Consider the following 12,106-nt stretch of genomic DNA (forward strand, 5'->3'; position numbering starts at 1 on the left):
CCCTGGCTGGATGCCAGGCACCCAGCAAAGCCACTCTGCAATTGGAGAGGAGATAGAGAATATGATGAAGGGTTCATGGTTGAGATAAGGTGTGGGAGAGAGATCACTCATTAAATACTGTCATAGGAAAACCAAAGTTGAATTGGGGATATTAACTGAATTTATTACTAACAAAATCAAAGTAGAATAATGAGAAGTAAAATAATACCCTTTCTTTCTTCCCAATCTCTACTTCCTCCCCAACCAGTAGTGAAGGGAGATGAGGAATGGGGGTTACAGTCAGTTCATCATTCATTGTTCCTGCTGCTGCTCAGGAAGAGGAGTCGTTCCCCTGCTCCAGTGGGGGGTTCCTCCCACAGGTGATGTTCCTCCAGGAGCTTCTCCAGCGTGAGTCCATCCCATGGGCAACAGTTCTCCACAAACTGCTGCAATGTGGGTCACTCTTCCATGGGGTGCAGTTCTTCAGGCACAGCCTGCTCCAGCATGGATTTCCTCTGGCTAGGCAACCTTCTCTTGGGCATCCATCTGCTCCAGTTCGGGTCTCCTCCATGGGCTGCAGGTGGATCTCTGCATCCCCGTGGTTCTCCACGGGCTGCAGGGGAATCTCAGCTCCAGCACTTCCTGCCCCTTCTCCACCGTGGTGTCTGCAGAGCTGTTCCTCTCACATACTCTTAGCCTGCTCTTCTCTGGACACAGTTATATCTGTGGATGTAAAATACCTTTTTTTGTCTTAAATATGTTATCACAGAGGTGCTGCCACCATTCCAGATTGACTCAGCCTTGGTGAGCAGCAGGTCCATCCTGGAGCCACCTGGCATTGGCTCTGCAGGACATGGGAGCTTCTGGCAGCTTCTCACAGAAGTCACCCTTGTAGCTCCCTCTGCTACCAAGACCTGGTCACGCAAACCCAATATAGTTGCCCAGAGAAGCGGTGGATGCCCCATCCTTGGAAGTGTTCAAGGCAAGGTTGCGTGGAGCTCTGAGTAGTCTGGTCTAGTGAGAGGTGTCCCTGCCCATGAGGTCCCTTTCAACCCAGGCCATGCTTGATTCTGTGATGAAGCCTGGTTTTCTTATGGGGAGATTGGAAATCACTCCTCTAAGTCAAAAAACAAAGGTACTGACAGGAAGTGGAGATTGTTCTGTACCTGCTGATTGAAAAAGTGGTCTCTGATGAGTGTAGCTAGAGGTTCTGGCAAAAAGGTAATTTTAAAAGACCCTGAACCCTTACATTTGGGCTAGAGAGCTGTGCTTTTATAAGAACTGCATTGCTGATACTGTGCTGACAAAGAATTCAGTATAAGTGATATGCCCTTACTAACTTAGTATTTTACTGTGTCTTCTGGGTAATTGGCTCTGGTGGATAGGTGATGGAATTTTAATTCTTTAATTTCATAAAAAAAAATACAGCTGAGTTTCTTTTGTGTTGTGATTCTTTGTAAGCTGTTATATAATAGAAAAAAAATGTAGGTTTTAGATTTGCTAAGTATGGCTTTTAACTTTCTGCAGCTGTGTGGCCATCTAAGAAAAATGGTGTACTACTCTTGCTAGTATTAAAATAGACAATGCAGCTCACTACCTTCCACTTGGTAATATGTGTGTGGGTTTGGTTTGTTTGGGACTTTTTAAGATTTGTGTTCATTGAATTTTTTTTTCTTGCAATATAGTTTGAACAACCTTGTTCATAGCAATGTTTTAGTGATCTGCCTAGTGTTGCATAAAGTTCAGTATAAAAGATCCAACACCAAAACCCTTGAATACATTGTTCACTTTAAATTTTATGTACTGAAATGCTTCTTGTGTCATTGTATGGTGGTCATCTAATAATGAGTACAAATTTCAGACCTTTTTTCCCGCCAGTGGATAATATCTAAAATGCAAAGTTGCTGTATAAACCCATCTTAAAGATGTAGAGTTAAATAACAAATTTCTTAAGAATAACAGACACTATAGGTTGGATAGGCCAATATAAGTTTTACATATGTGGTTGAGCTTTATTCAACCTTTATTCAGCTTCACTTATTAATTTGTCATTAAATATTGTTTGGTAATGTATTTATCTGTCAGGCAGCATTATTAGTTACTTCACAAAGCATGGTAAAATCTTGAAGGAAACTATTCGCATTTTACTGTCCCAGGTTTGGTGTTTTTGTGTGAGTCATTGCATACCAGATGGGATACTGAATGACCTCTCAGTCTTCAGAATGATTCATCAACAAGTAGTTCACCTGTCTTCCAGAGTAAAAAACATGTTGTTATTCTTTCTTTTTTTGAATTTAGAAAAGTTAAGCCATCTTTTTTCAAAACCAAAACTCTACTTGAAGGAAAAGTTGCAGAAGGAATATTTGCTTCCTGTAGATTTAGTCTGGTCTCTTACATCTAGGGTTGAAGTCTTCAGCTATTTTGACTACTGTTACAGCATATATCCCCTTCACCTAATTCCCCACCATCACTTTGGAAGTGTTTTACCACTGTGGTAAAACACTGTTGCTAAGTTTTGCTGAATATGCTGCTGGAAGATAAATTGACTTAAAATATAGCTCCATGTCTTAGAACTTTTGATCTAAATCAGTCTTATCCACAGCTGTTCTAATAATGGAAAGTATTATTTCAGTTTATATTCTGTAATGTCAGAGGAATAGAAGGAGGACCATTGCAGCTTGCTTGTTTTTATATTGAAATTTTGGGGATATTCTTCACCATTCTTGCATATGGAAGTGAGGCTAACAATAAACAGGAGAGCCAGAGGTTACTGAGACATAGATGGGAGAAAATGCAAAAGACACAAGCTACTTTAATTAAATATGTTCTCAGTATGATTAGGGGGAAATAATGAGGCAGGGAGTAGGGGAGGAGACTGAAATAGGTTAAAAAGACAAGGGAAATAACATAGGGAAGAAGGACCACTCGAAATCAAATTGTGTGTTAAACCCAAAATCTTTAGACTTTGTATATAAAATTTCATTATTAAGTAGCTATTAATCATCTTGAACCTTGAAGCACTTTTATGAAAACATACATTCTGTTTGGTGACATGAGGTTAATTCTTAGAAAAAAATCCCAGCAAGATAAATTTTTCCCATGTATGACTGTAAAATTTCAAGAGTATCTTTTTCTGCTGGCTTCTTAATGCAAAGTATTTTCAGATGACCAATTTGAACTTTCATGCATGTATGATGTGTAGTGTTCTAAATGAATGTTCTGAACCAACTATAAACTAGTTGAGCAAATCATGTGTGCATGGAAAGCGTTAATGTGGAAGTGTATTAAATTGCTTAATGTAGAGAAGTGTGCACAACATAGTAATGTGTTGTGGTTTTTTTCTTGCAGATGCCCTCCTCGAACCTTTTTGCCAGCACTGTGCAAAATTTTTCTGGATGAAAGTGCTCCAGACAATGTACTGGAAGTAACAGCTCGTGCCATAACTTATTACCTGGATGTATCGGCTGAATGCACCCGTAGGATTGTGGGAGTGGATGGAGCTATCAAAGCACTTTGTAATCGTTTAGTAGTTGTTGAACTTAACAACAGAACGAGCAGAGATTTGGCTGAGCAATGTGTGAAGGCAAGTATACTTAAGAACCTCTTGTTTTTAAGAAGGAGCTGGATAATTTGCTATTTCCAAAGAGCATCCTCATATTCCAATCCTTTTTTTTTATTAAAATGTGATGCAAAAATATAGACTATGACAAAAGTGTACATGCGGACACTGCTGCTTATCCTTACTGTCTGGTGCTCTTCACAGCTCAATTTTCTTAAAAAAAATGTATAGAAAAGGAAACAAAAAATATTAGAAAAAAATTCTTGTTTATCTTTTATGACTAGAATGCTAATGGAATGCCAAGGGCTATTTTTATGCTACCAAAGAAGTGAAGAATTGCTCCAGATACTGATAGATTACCTGGTGTAAAAAAATTGTCTACTACCTCCTCAATAGCACTAGATACAGCTCTCCTGCATGCTTGTGAAGTTTTTAGAGAAATTTAGAGGACCCTTACAATCTCTCATTTAAAGCATAACTCATGGCCATGTGGTAGCATACAGCTGGAGTTCTTGATTACCATGGCATCAGAATTTATGCATGTATTTCCTATTTAGTATTTCCAGTTGACTCAGAAGTGCATGACTGGGGTAACGGTGCTCTTACAAGTTTCAAAATTCTCACTTGTGTGTTTCTCCCAGGATGAGAGTTTATTCATGAACACTTATTATGACTATGCCTTTGGGGGATGCTCTTGTATTGGCTCCCATATTTTTGAAGAAAGCTGTAACTAATAGAGTACTGGAGGCTTTGGCCCCTTCTGTTGAGGAAGAGAGTTTTTGGGTTTTTTTCCTATTGTTTCATTTTCTTAACCAGTTCTGTAGATGGATATAAGTATCTGACTGTGGATATAAATAACTGACTTTTTGTGTGTACTTTATTCAAACTAAATTTCTTTTTGGCATAGGTGTTAGAATTAATCTGTACCCGTGAGTCAGGAGCTGTGTTTGAAGCTGGAGGGTTGAACTGTGTTCTGACATTCATTCGTGACAGTGGACACCTTGTTCATAAAGATACTTTGCATTCAGCTATGGCTGTAGTATCCAGACTCTGTGGCAAAATGGAACCTCAGGATTCTTCATTAGAAATCTGTGTGGAATCACTGTCTAGTTTATTAAAACATGAAGACCATCAGGTAATGTAATAGTTGGCTCAATGTGCTCTGAATTTAACTTTCAGTAGTTTAATAAAGGAATGACTTAAGCAACTTTTTACAATTGTATGTTTACATAGAAGTTGCTATATTTGGGTATTATGATAGTTTCCTTTATAGTTGTAATAAGAGAATAAATACACTACTTAGTGTTTGACTCCAGGTGCTGGTATTTGAATATAGTCCTACTTAACCTCTGAAAACTGTATTGAAAAATATCCTGTAACTTTTTTCAGTGCATTGTGAGACGGTTTTTGAAATAATTATTGTTCTATGACTGTACCTCAATCACTGTAAAATTGAGCATAAGTAAGAGGGAAAAATGAATTTGGTTTGTTTCTTCTGCGAAACTAAGAGAAGCAATAAAAACATCCATAGTCAATGCTAAAGTATTACACTGGAAGCCAGCTTAAATGATACTAGTAGAAATGCTGCTCCACTTCTTTATTGCAGTTTTACTAACTTGAGAATAGTCCTTGTAAAATCTAGAAAATGAATCCCAGAGGAATTATCTTTCTACTAGTAGAATCCTTTTGTGTATGTCATACTATTGCTCTGGAATAGCTATTTAGCCAAATTCTTGCTGTAGCCTGGCCAGGCTTTTTGTCCATACTCAGAACTGAGTCCCCAGTTCATTCTGACCTCTGTCCTCATTCCTTTCTCTACATGCACAGATCCAGCCTCCAGTCTGGTTTATTAAGCACAGCATATTTGGGAAACTATATCTCTCTGCCTGTGAGATAATTTTTTTAAAATACATTTTTAGATCTTAAAAGTTTTCAGGGGGCTGTCATACACTAACCATTTCAGAACAAGCTATCATATTTTTAGCTATTAAATAATTTTATTAGTGCACTAATCATCTGAGGCAAGGAAATCTTGAAATTCAGACCATTAACTCTGTACTATTTAAAGTGTTTCCCAATTTATAAGGTGTTAGAGAAAAGCAGTTGCTGGGGCTGTTGGAGATGTGAATGAGAGTTCAAATTAACTTAATTGTTCAGCAGTTAAGCTTAAAGATAAGCATGCTTAAGATGGGGCACAGATGATAGAAAATATATCTGTACTGGTATCCTTGAGAAATATGTTACACATGAAACAAACCTCAGGATTACAGTGGATGTTGGATGTGTGTTATGAATTTGTCCAGTAATGTCTCTTTTCAAGTTCGTTGCTCCCTACCTTGTCCTTTTACAGTGTTGGGTTTGGTCACTTTTTGTGTGGGCTGCCAATTAGTAACACCACTTGATGGATGAGTTCAGGCCAGATTAATGTGGCCCCAAGAGCAGCTTATCTATAATTTTGGGTTTTTAGCCTTTGTGTTACACTTGCAATTTGGGAGAAGAAATGTAAATACTTTCCAAATATTCATTCAGTTTGTAAAGACTTCCATTTTGTAAATACATTCCAAGTACTCTTTTGCTGATGCCACTAATGCAGTGTGTTAAACAAGTGATCTTTTTTGTGTGTTTCTGACAGCTGTTAAGGTAAAGATCTATGGAGTATTTGCAAATTACATTAAGATTGGCACCATTGTTTATCTCTGTTGTCAAAGAACTAGAGCAAGATGCCAGAGGACATGAACAGTGACCATTGCACATGAAAGTAAAAAATCCAGTACAAAAGAGTATTGATAATGCAGAATGTTTGGCATGTACAGACCGTACCAGAAGTGTGGAAACTTAATGGAGCTATAAGATTTTTGTCTTCCTGAAGTCTGGCTAATACTCTAATCTTGTTTTGTGTGTTGATGAGTAACTGTCTTGAAGTCCTTGGTCTGTGATAGCAGACAGTTGTTTTGAAAATGGACTGCTGAGTTGACATTTTAGGGAGTAAGAACTGTAATGATTTAGAGTTTGGTTAGAGAATAGGTATTCTGGGAGTTTTTCTACTATTTCTTGACATCAGTCTGGTTTGCTACTGCATGTCTTTAAAGGCAAATTTGCCTGAAGCAAATTGTCTCGATAGGGCGGTGCAAAACGTCCTGATCTGAAAGACTGAGACACTTCTAGTGTATAGATAGAGAGATGTTAAAGGCAAAACTTTCCTTTGTTTTCAGTATTGACATGAAAAGATGTTGGGTCCTTTCCTGGGCAGTTGGCCATTAGTATTTTTTGCTGGGTTGTTAAGAGGATCACCAGTAAGCCTTGTTTCCACAGTGTCACTGGGTTTTTTTCTGTGCAGTTGGTTGGTTGGATTTTTTTTCTCCCTTTAGTGACAAACCTAAATTTGGAAGTTTATATTTTATTATCACAAAAATTCTTGCCTGTCTCTATTTTAAGTGCTCAGTGGATAATTGCGTTATCCAAGAGCAAAATTTCCTTTTCCCAGTTTGTCCTATTTTTAGGTTTGGTCCAATTGAAAACTTGCTTGTGCTTAAGAGTAATGTATGGACCTTTAAATGTAACTTGAATGATCAAGCTTCGTGGGAAAATCAAGTTCTTGTATGTGTCCTGTATTCTTGTGAATATCCCCATACCACCTTCTCATCTTAAGTGAAAGATATTTAATCAATTTTTTTTGCACATCTTTCTTAGGTTTCAGATGGAGCTTTGAGATGCTTTGCTTCGTTAGCTGACAGATTCACACGGCGTGGAGTTGACCCAGCCCCATTAGCTAAACATGGATTAACTGAGGAGTTGTTATCTCGCATGGCAGCTGCTGGTGGGACAGCCTCAGGACCATCTTCAGCTTGCAAACCTGGACGGAGTAGCACTGGAGCACCATCTACAGCTGCAGACTCTAAATTAAGTAATCAGGTGTCAACTATTGTAAGCCTGTTGTCAACCCTGTGTAGAGGCTCTCCAGTAGTAACACACGTAAGAAATCCTTTTATGCCATAGCTTTTTGTTTTCATGGAGATTTTCCCTTTATATACTTCAATATTTGCAAGATTTCTGTTGCTATTTTATGGATAGATATACATATTTATAGATACTGATTTTTTTATAGATATATATATATATATATATATACATATGTGCACACATATGTACACATAAGTTGCTTTCGAAGAGGGGGAAAAAGGGCACATTTCATATGGAAATGAAACCCAATTCTGATAGTATTTTCTAAAGCCCTGTATATTTTTTATTGTTCAGACTTTTAATTATTTCCAGGATCTCCTAAGATCTGAACTTCCAGATTCTATAGAAAGTGCGTTGCAGGGTGACGAGAGATGTGTACTGGATACCATGCGGTTAGTAGATCTTCTTTTGGTGCTGCTGTTTGAAGGCAGAAAAGCCCTGCCAAAATCTAGTGCTGGATCTACAGGCAGAATCCCAGGATTGCGAAGACTGGATAGTTCTGGGGAGCGTTCTCATCGGCAACTGATAGATTGCATCCGCAGTAAGGATACTGATGCACTGATAGATGCAATTGACACAGGAGGTAAGCAAAAATACTCGGAAAAAGAAAATGAGCTGCTTGCTTTATCTTTGATTTTCATAATCTGAGTTATCATAACAAATGCTGAGGTAGTTCATTGAAAATCATTATATACAAGCTGGCTTGCTTTGTTAAATACTTAGCAGGTCTTGTTAGTAATCATACCTATGCCACCTTTTCTTTGTTGCAATTAAGAGCAACAATAAAAAAAAAAACAAAAAAACAATAAAAAAAAAACAAAAACAAAAAACAAAAATAATAACAAACAAACAAACAAACAAAAAATAAAAAAAAAAAAAAAAACAAAAAAATAAATGCTTCTCCAGAATTACTGAGGATGCTTAATTTTTTTAAGACCTTCTTTTTATTTAAAGAATACTGTTGAACTTTAGTTTATGGTTGTGGGAACTTTAACTGTTTTATTTAATTTTATCTTTCAGCTTTTGAAGTAAATTTTATGGATGATGTGGGACAAACTCTTTTAAACTGGGCCTCAGCTTTTGGAACTCAGGAAATGGTAAATTAGGTTTATAGATGCTTAAGAAGTTGCATTATTTATGTAAAGGAAGATAAAAAAGAACTGTTTTCCTTGTTCTTATCTAACAGGTAGAATTCCTCTGTGAAAGGGGTGCTGATGTTAACAGAGGTCAGAGGTCATCCTCATTACATTATGCAGCATGTTTTGGAAGACCTCAGGTAGCAAAGGTATGATTTAAACTGACCCTTAAAAAGCATTACCTGCTGACTTTTCATCTTGTTCTGTTCAAATTATCTTCAATGCAATATGCTGGACACATGCACTCTTAAATATTTACATATTCTTTACAGTATTTATCAAAACACAGATTTTTCATTATAGGGCAGTAGGCCAATAATGAATAAAAGTAGTTTATATTAGCTCTACAGATATAAAAAGCACAGAATAGTTACAAACATGAGAAAACTGTAGGAGTGATGTATGAAAATCACATTTGCTACTTTAGAAGAAGAAATGCATTTTTTTTAATACATAAAATATTTATTCTCAGACTCTCTTACGACATGGTGCAAATCCTGATTTGAGAGATGAAGATGGGAAAACTCCTCTGGACAAAGCTCGGGAAAGGGGGCACAGTGAAGTAGTAGCTATTCTTCAGTCTCCAGGTGACTGCAATATTTAAGTCCATAACACTTGCTAGAGTAGAAATGCTGATATGTGTTAAGTTATGCAGTCATAAGAATTGTACTCTATTAAGGTTATTAAAAAAAAAAGTCACCTACCTTCCTTAACCCATAAAGTATACATAAAAACCTTAGTATTTTAAGATGTTGTTATGTGGGGGGAATTACCAAAGAAATAACAGAGCAGGCATAAACAGTGCCAGTTGTCCTGCTCTTCAGCTGTGGGATCAGGCTAGACTGGGATTTTGTAGTGGATTCAGAGCGTGTCAGCCTTGGTAGCTTCTCTGGTATCCTTTCTTTCTAGATGGGAACAGCACTTTCCCTGTTCCTGAGAATTCTGGTGCCACAGGTGATACTTGCTATTAAATACTTTTATTCAAGAAATCATAGATTTTATAAATTTTTGTAAACTTTATATTTTTAGGAATGCATGTTCATGTTCAGGTACTTGGATGTTAGTAAAGAAAACTTGAATGTTTTGAAGGGGTTTTTGTTTGGTTTGTTGACTTTTGCAATTGAATGTGAAAAAAAATTTCCCAGGGGATTGGATGTGTCCTGTCAACAAAGGGGATGAGAAGAAAAAGAAAGATGCAAACAAGGATGAGGAAGAATGCAATGAACCCAAAGGAGATCCAGAAATGGCACCCATATACTTGAAAAGACTATTGCCTGTGTTTGCACAAACATTTCAACAAACTATGTTGCCTTCAATAAGGTAATGTTATCATGAGAGACAATTTATTAATACACACTTAAAAAAGCCAAAGTTCAAGTAATGCTAGTGACGATATATGTTTGAATAGAAGTGGTTGTTTGGAAAGTGTTGCAAGAGTGATTTTTACTTAGCACTTTAAGCAGCATTTTTTCCTTTCTGGTGAAGTGATGTGTTGGAAAAGTCCTGGTTACTCATGGGAGAGCAGAGCATACTCTTGACTGTAGCAGCATGATGAAAGAATGCTGTGTTCATACAGTATGTTGTATACACTGTGCATCAGAATTTGGTTGCGGTTGTTTGTAGCAACTGTAATGAAAGCTGTAATTTAGTAGAGGAAAACTAATAAAATAATATCAAGATGCATTCATTGGAAAATCAGCAAGACTAGAAAAAGCTACTTTAGAAGGTTTTAGAAGACTGACTTAACAGTGTAGTAACTGGAGAAGATGCTCATTCTAATTCTGTTGAATTGCAGAAATGTAGTCTAATTTGTTTCTTAAAAGGGAATACTGTGCATGACATAATGGTTGTGATAAGTTGCATCTGATCATAACCTCTTAGCCATTTATACTACAAATATGACATTTATTCCAATCTCTTATTTATGTTCCCAGTGTTTACAGGTACTCTGGGTGAAAATGCAAGATGAGAAAGGCCTCTAGTGGAGACAGACTCCACATGAGCTGATGATAGAAAGCTTAAACTAGGTCATTTTAAATAAAAGAAATAAGAAACTATGTTAACAGTCTGTGCATGATTAATTGTTGTTACAGATTGTACGAAGAAGTGGTTGGCTCTCTACTTGAAAGTTATCTTAATGAATCAGACTCTTGGAAGTTGGTCAAAAAAATTAATCTATAACCCTATAGGAGTGATTTGCTTTCATATTAATTATGGTTCTTAATGTGGGAAGCTGCATGATATAATAGTATGTTTAGAGTTAAAAGTTAAAGGGATCTTGAAACATGGGAAATGTATGACTAAAATGAAAGGCTGAATACCTCTGAGGATGACAAAGAGTGCAGAGGTGAATTGCCAGCACTAAAAGTGGATAAAGACACAACATAGAATATGTTTACCTAGTAAAGGGTTGAGGAGAAGAGTGTTTGTTAGACTGATAATGCTGTAGAATCAAAAATACCAGAGGTGCGTTATTCTTAAAGGTAATCCAGGACTTAGTAAGAGTAACTAATACAAGAACTTAAGCAGATTAAATTTCTTGTGTTTTGAAAATATGCATAAATAGAGTACAAAAGAAGTCTTATCTTGAACCTTTTTGTTGCTTTGATTATTGCTTGCTTTATCACTGTAAGAACCTTTTTTTCCTATGATCTTTTACAGGAAAGCAAGTCTTGCGCTCATTAGAAAAATGATACATTTTTGTTCTGAGGCACTGCTGAAAGAGGTTTGTGACTCTGATGCTGGCCATAACCTGCCCACAATACTGGTTGAGATAACAGCTACAGTGCTTGATCAAGAGGTAGGAAGAATGAAAATATGATCCTTTATGAAACTAGTACAAAAAAGGGAGTTATACTAATTGATTCCATGTATTTGTTCATAACTAACCCTAAAACTTTTACAGTATTCATCTGTGACCACATGTGCAGTTCAGTGTGTAAAGTAACAAGATCTCCTTTGTTATTTTCTTTTCATACCAATGTATTGCAGGATGATGATGATGGCCATTTGTTAGCCTTGCAAATCATAAGGGATTTAGTGGATAAAGGTGGCGATCTTTTTCTAGACCAACTGGCTAGACTTGGTGTAATTAGTAAAGTGTCAACTTTGGCGGGGCCATCGTCTGATGATGAAAATGAAGAGGAGTCTAAACCTGAGAAGGTAAGTGTGTGGAATTGATTTACTTGCTTTATTTGTTACTGTAAAACCGACACTTCTAGTAAAATGTTCATTTTTACAAAAATGGCCAGGGCAATGAAGTTAGGATATTAAATTAATGCTTATTTTATACCACTTGTTTTAATAGTTTTTCTTCTCTACCTTCATTTTCTGTTAGAATATTGATGTCTGCTGCGTTTTCCTATTGATACTTTCTTGTGATCAAGTTATTTGGTGCTTGATTTTGCCTAGTGTTTGGAAAGTGACGGGTAAACAAAATGAATTCTTCCTAAAGTATTTGTGTCAGAAGTGT

At 36.7% G+C, this 12,106-nt stretch overlaps 1 protein-coding gene across 9 annotated transcripts in view; it reads left to right on the forward strand.

The window, feature by feature from the left end:
- The window catches only part of HECTD1 (HECT domain E3 ubiquitin protein ligase 1), a 62,146-nt gene that overhangs the window by 14,281 nt on the left and 35,759 nt on the right, over nt 1-12,106 (forward strand). For 6 of the 9 annotated variants that reach the window (XM_053980162.1, XM_053980170.1, XM_053980171.1 and 3 more), the window contains exons 3-12: nt 3,328-3,562; nt 4,446-4,673; nt 7,229-7,510; nt 7,793-8,081; nt 8,519-8,595; nt 8,685-8,783; nt 9,107-9,221; nt 9,780-9,954; nt 11,296-11,434; nt 11,626-11,796. In XM_053980162.1, coding sequence (XP_053836137.1) covers nt 3,328-3,562; nt 4,446-4,673; nt 7,229-7,510; nt 7,793-8,081; nt 8,519-8,595; nt 8,685-8,783; nt 9,107-9,221; nt 9,780-9,954; nt 11,296-11,434; nt 11,626-11,796 — 1,810 coding nt within the window. The remainder of the gene's footprint in view (nt 1-3,327; nt 3,563-4,445; nt 4,674-7,228; nt 7,511-7,792; nt 8,082-8,518; nt 8,596-8,684; nt 8,784-9,106; nt 9,222-9,779; nt 9,955-11,295; nt 11,435-11,625; nt 11,797-12,106) is intronic. The other 3 variants (XM_053980165.1, XM_053980166.1, XM_053980169.1) reach the window with 1 other exon arrangement.

The sequence above is a fragment of the Vidua macroura genome, chromosome 6 (assembly GCF_024509145.1).
Source record: "Vidua macroura isolate BioBank_ID:100142 chromosome 6, ASM2450914v1, whole genome shotgun sequence".
Classification (NCBI taxonomy): Eukaryota; Metazoa; Chordata; class Aves; order Passeriformes; family Viduidae; genus Vidua; species Vidua macroura.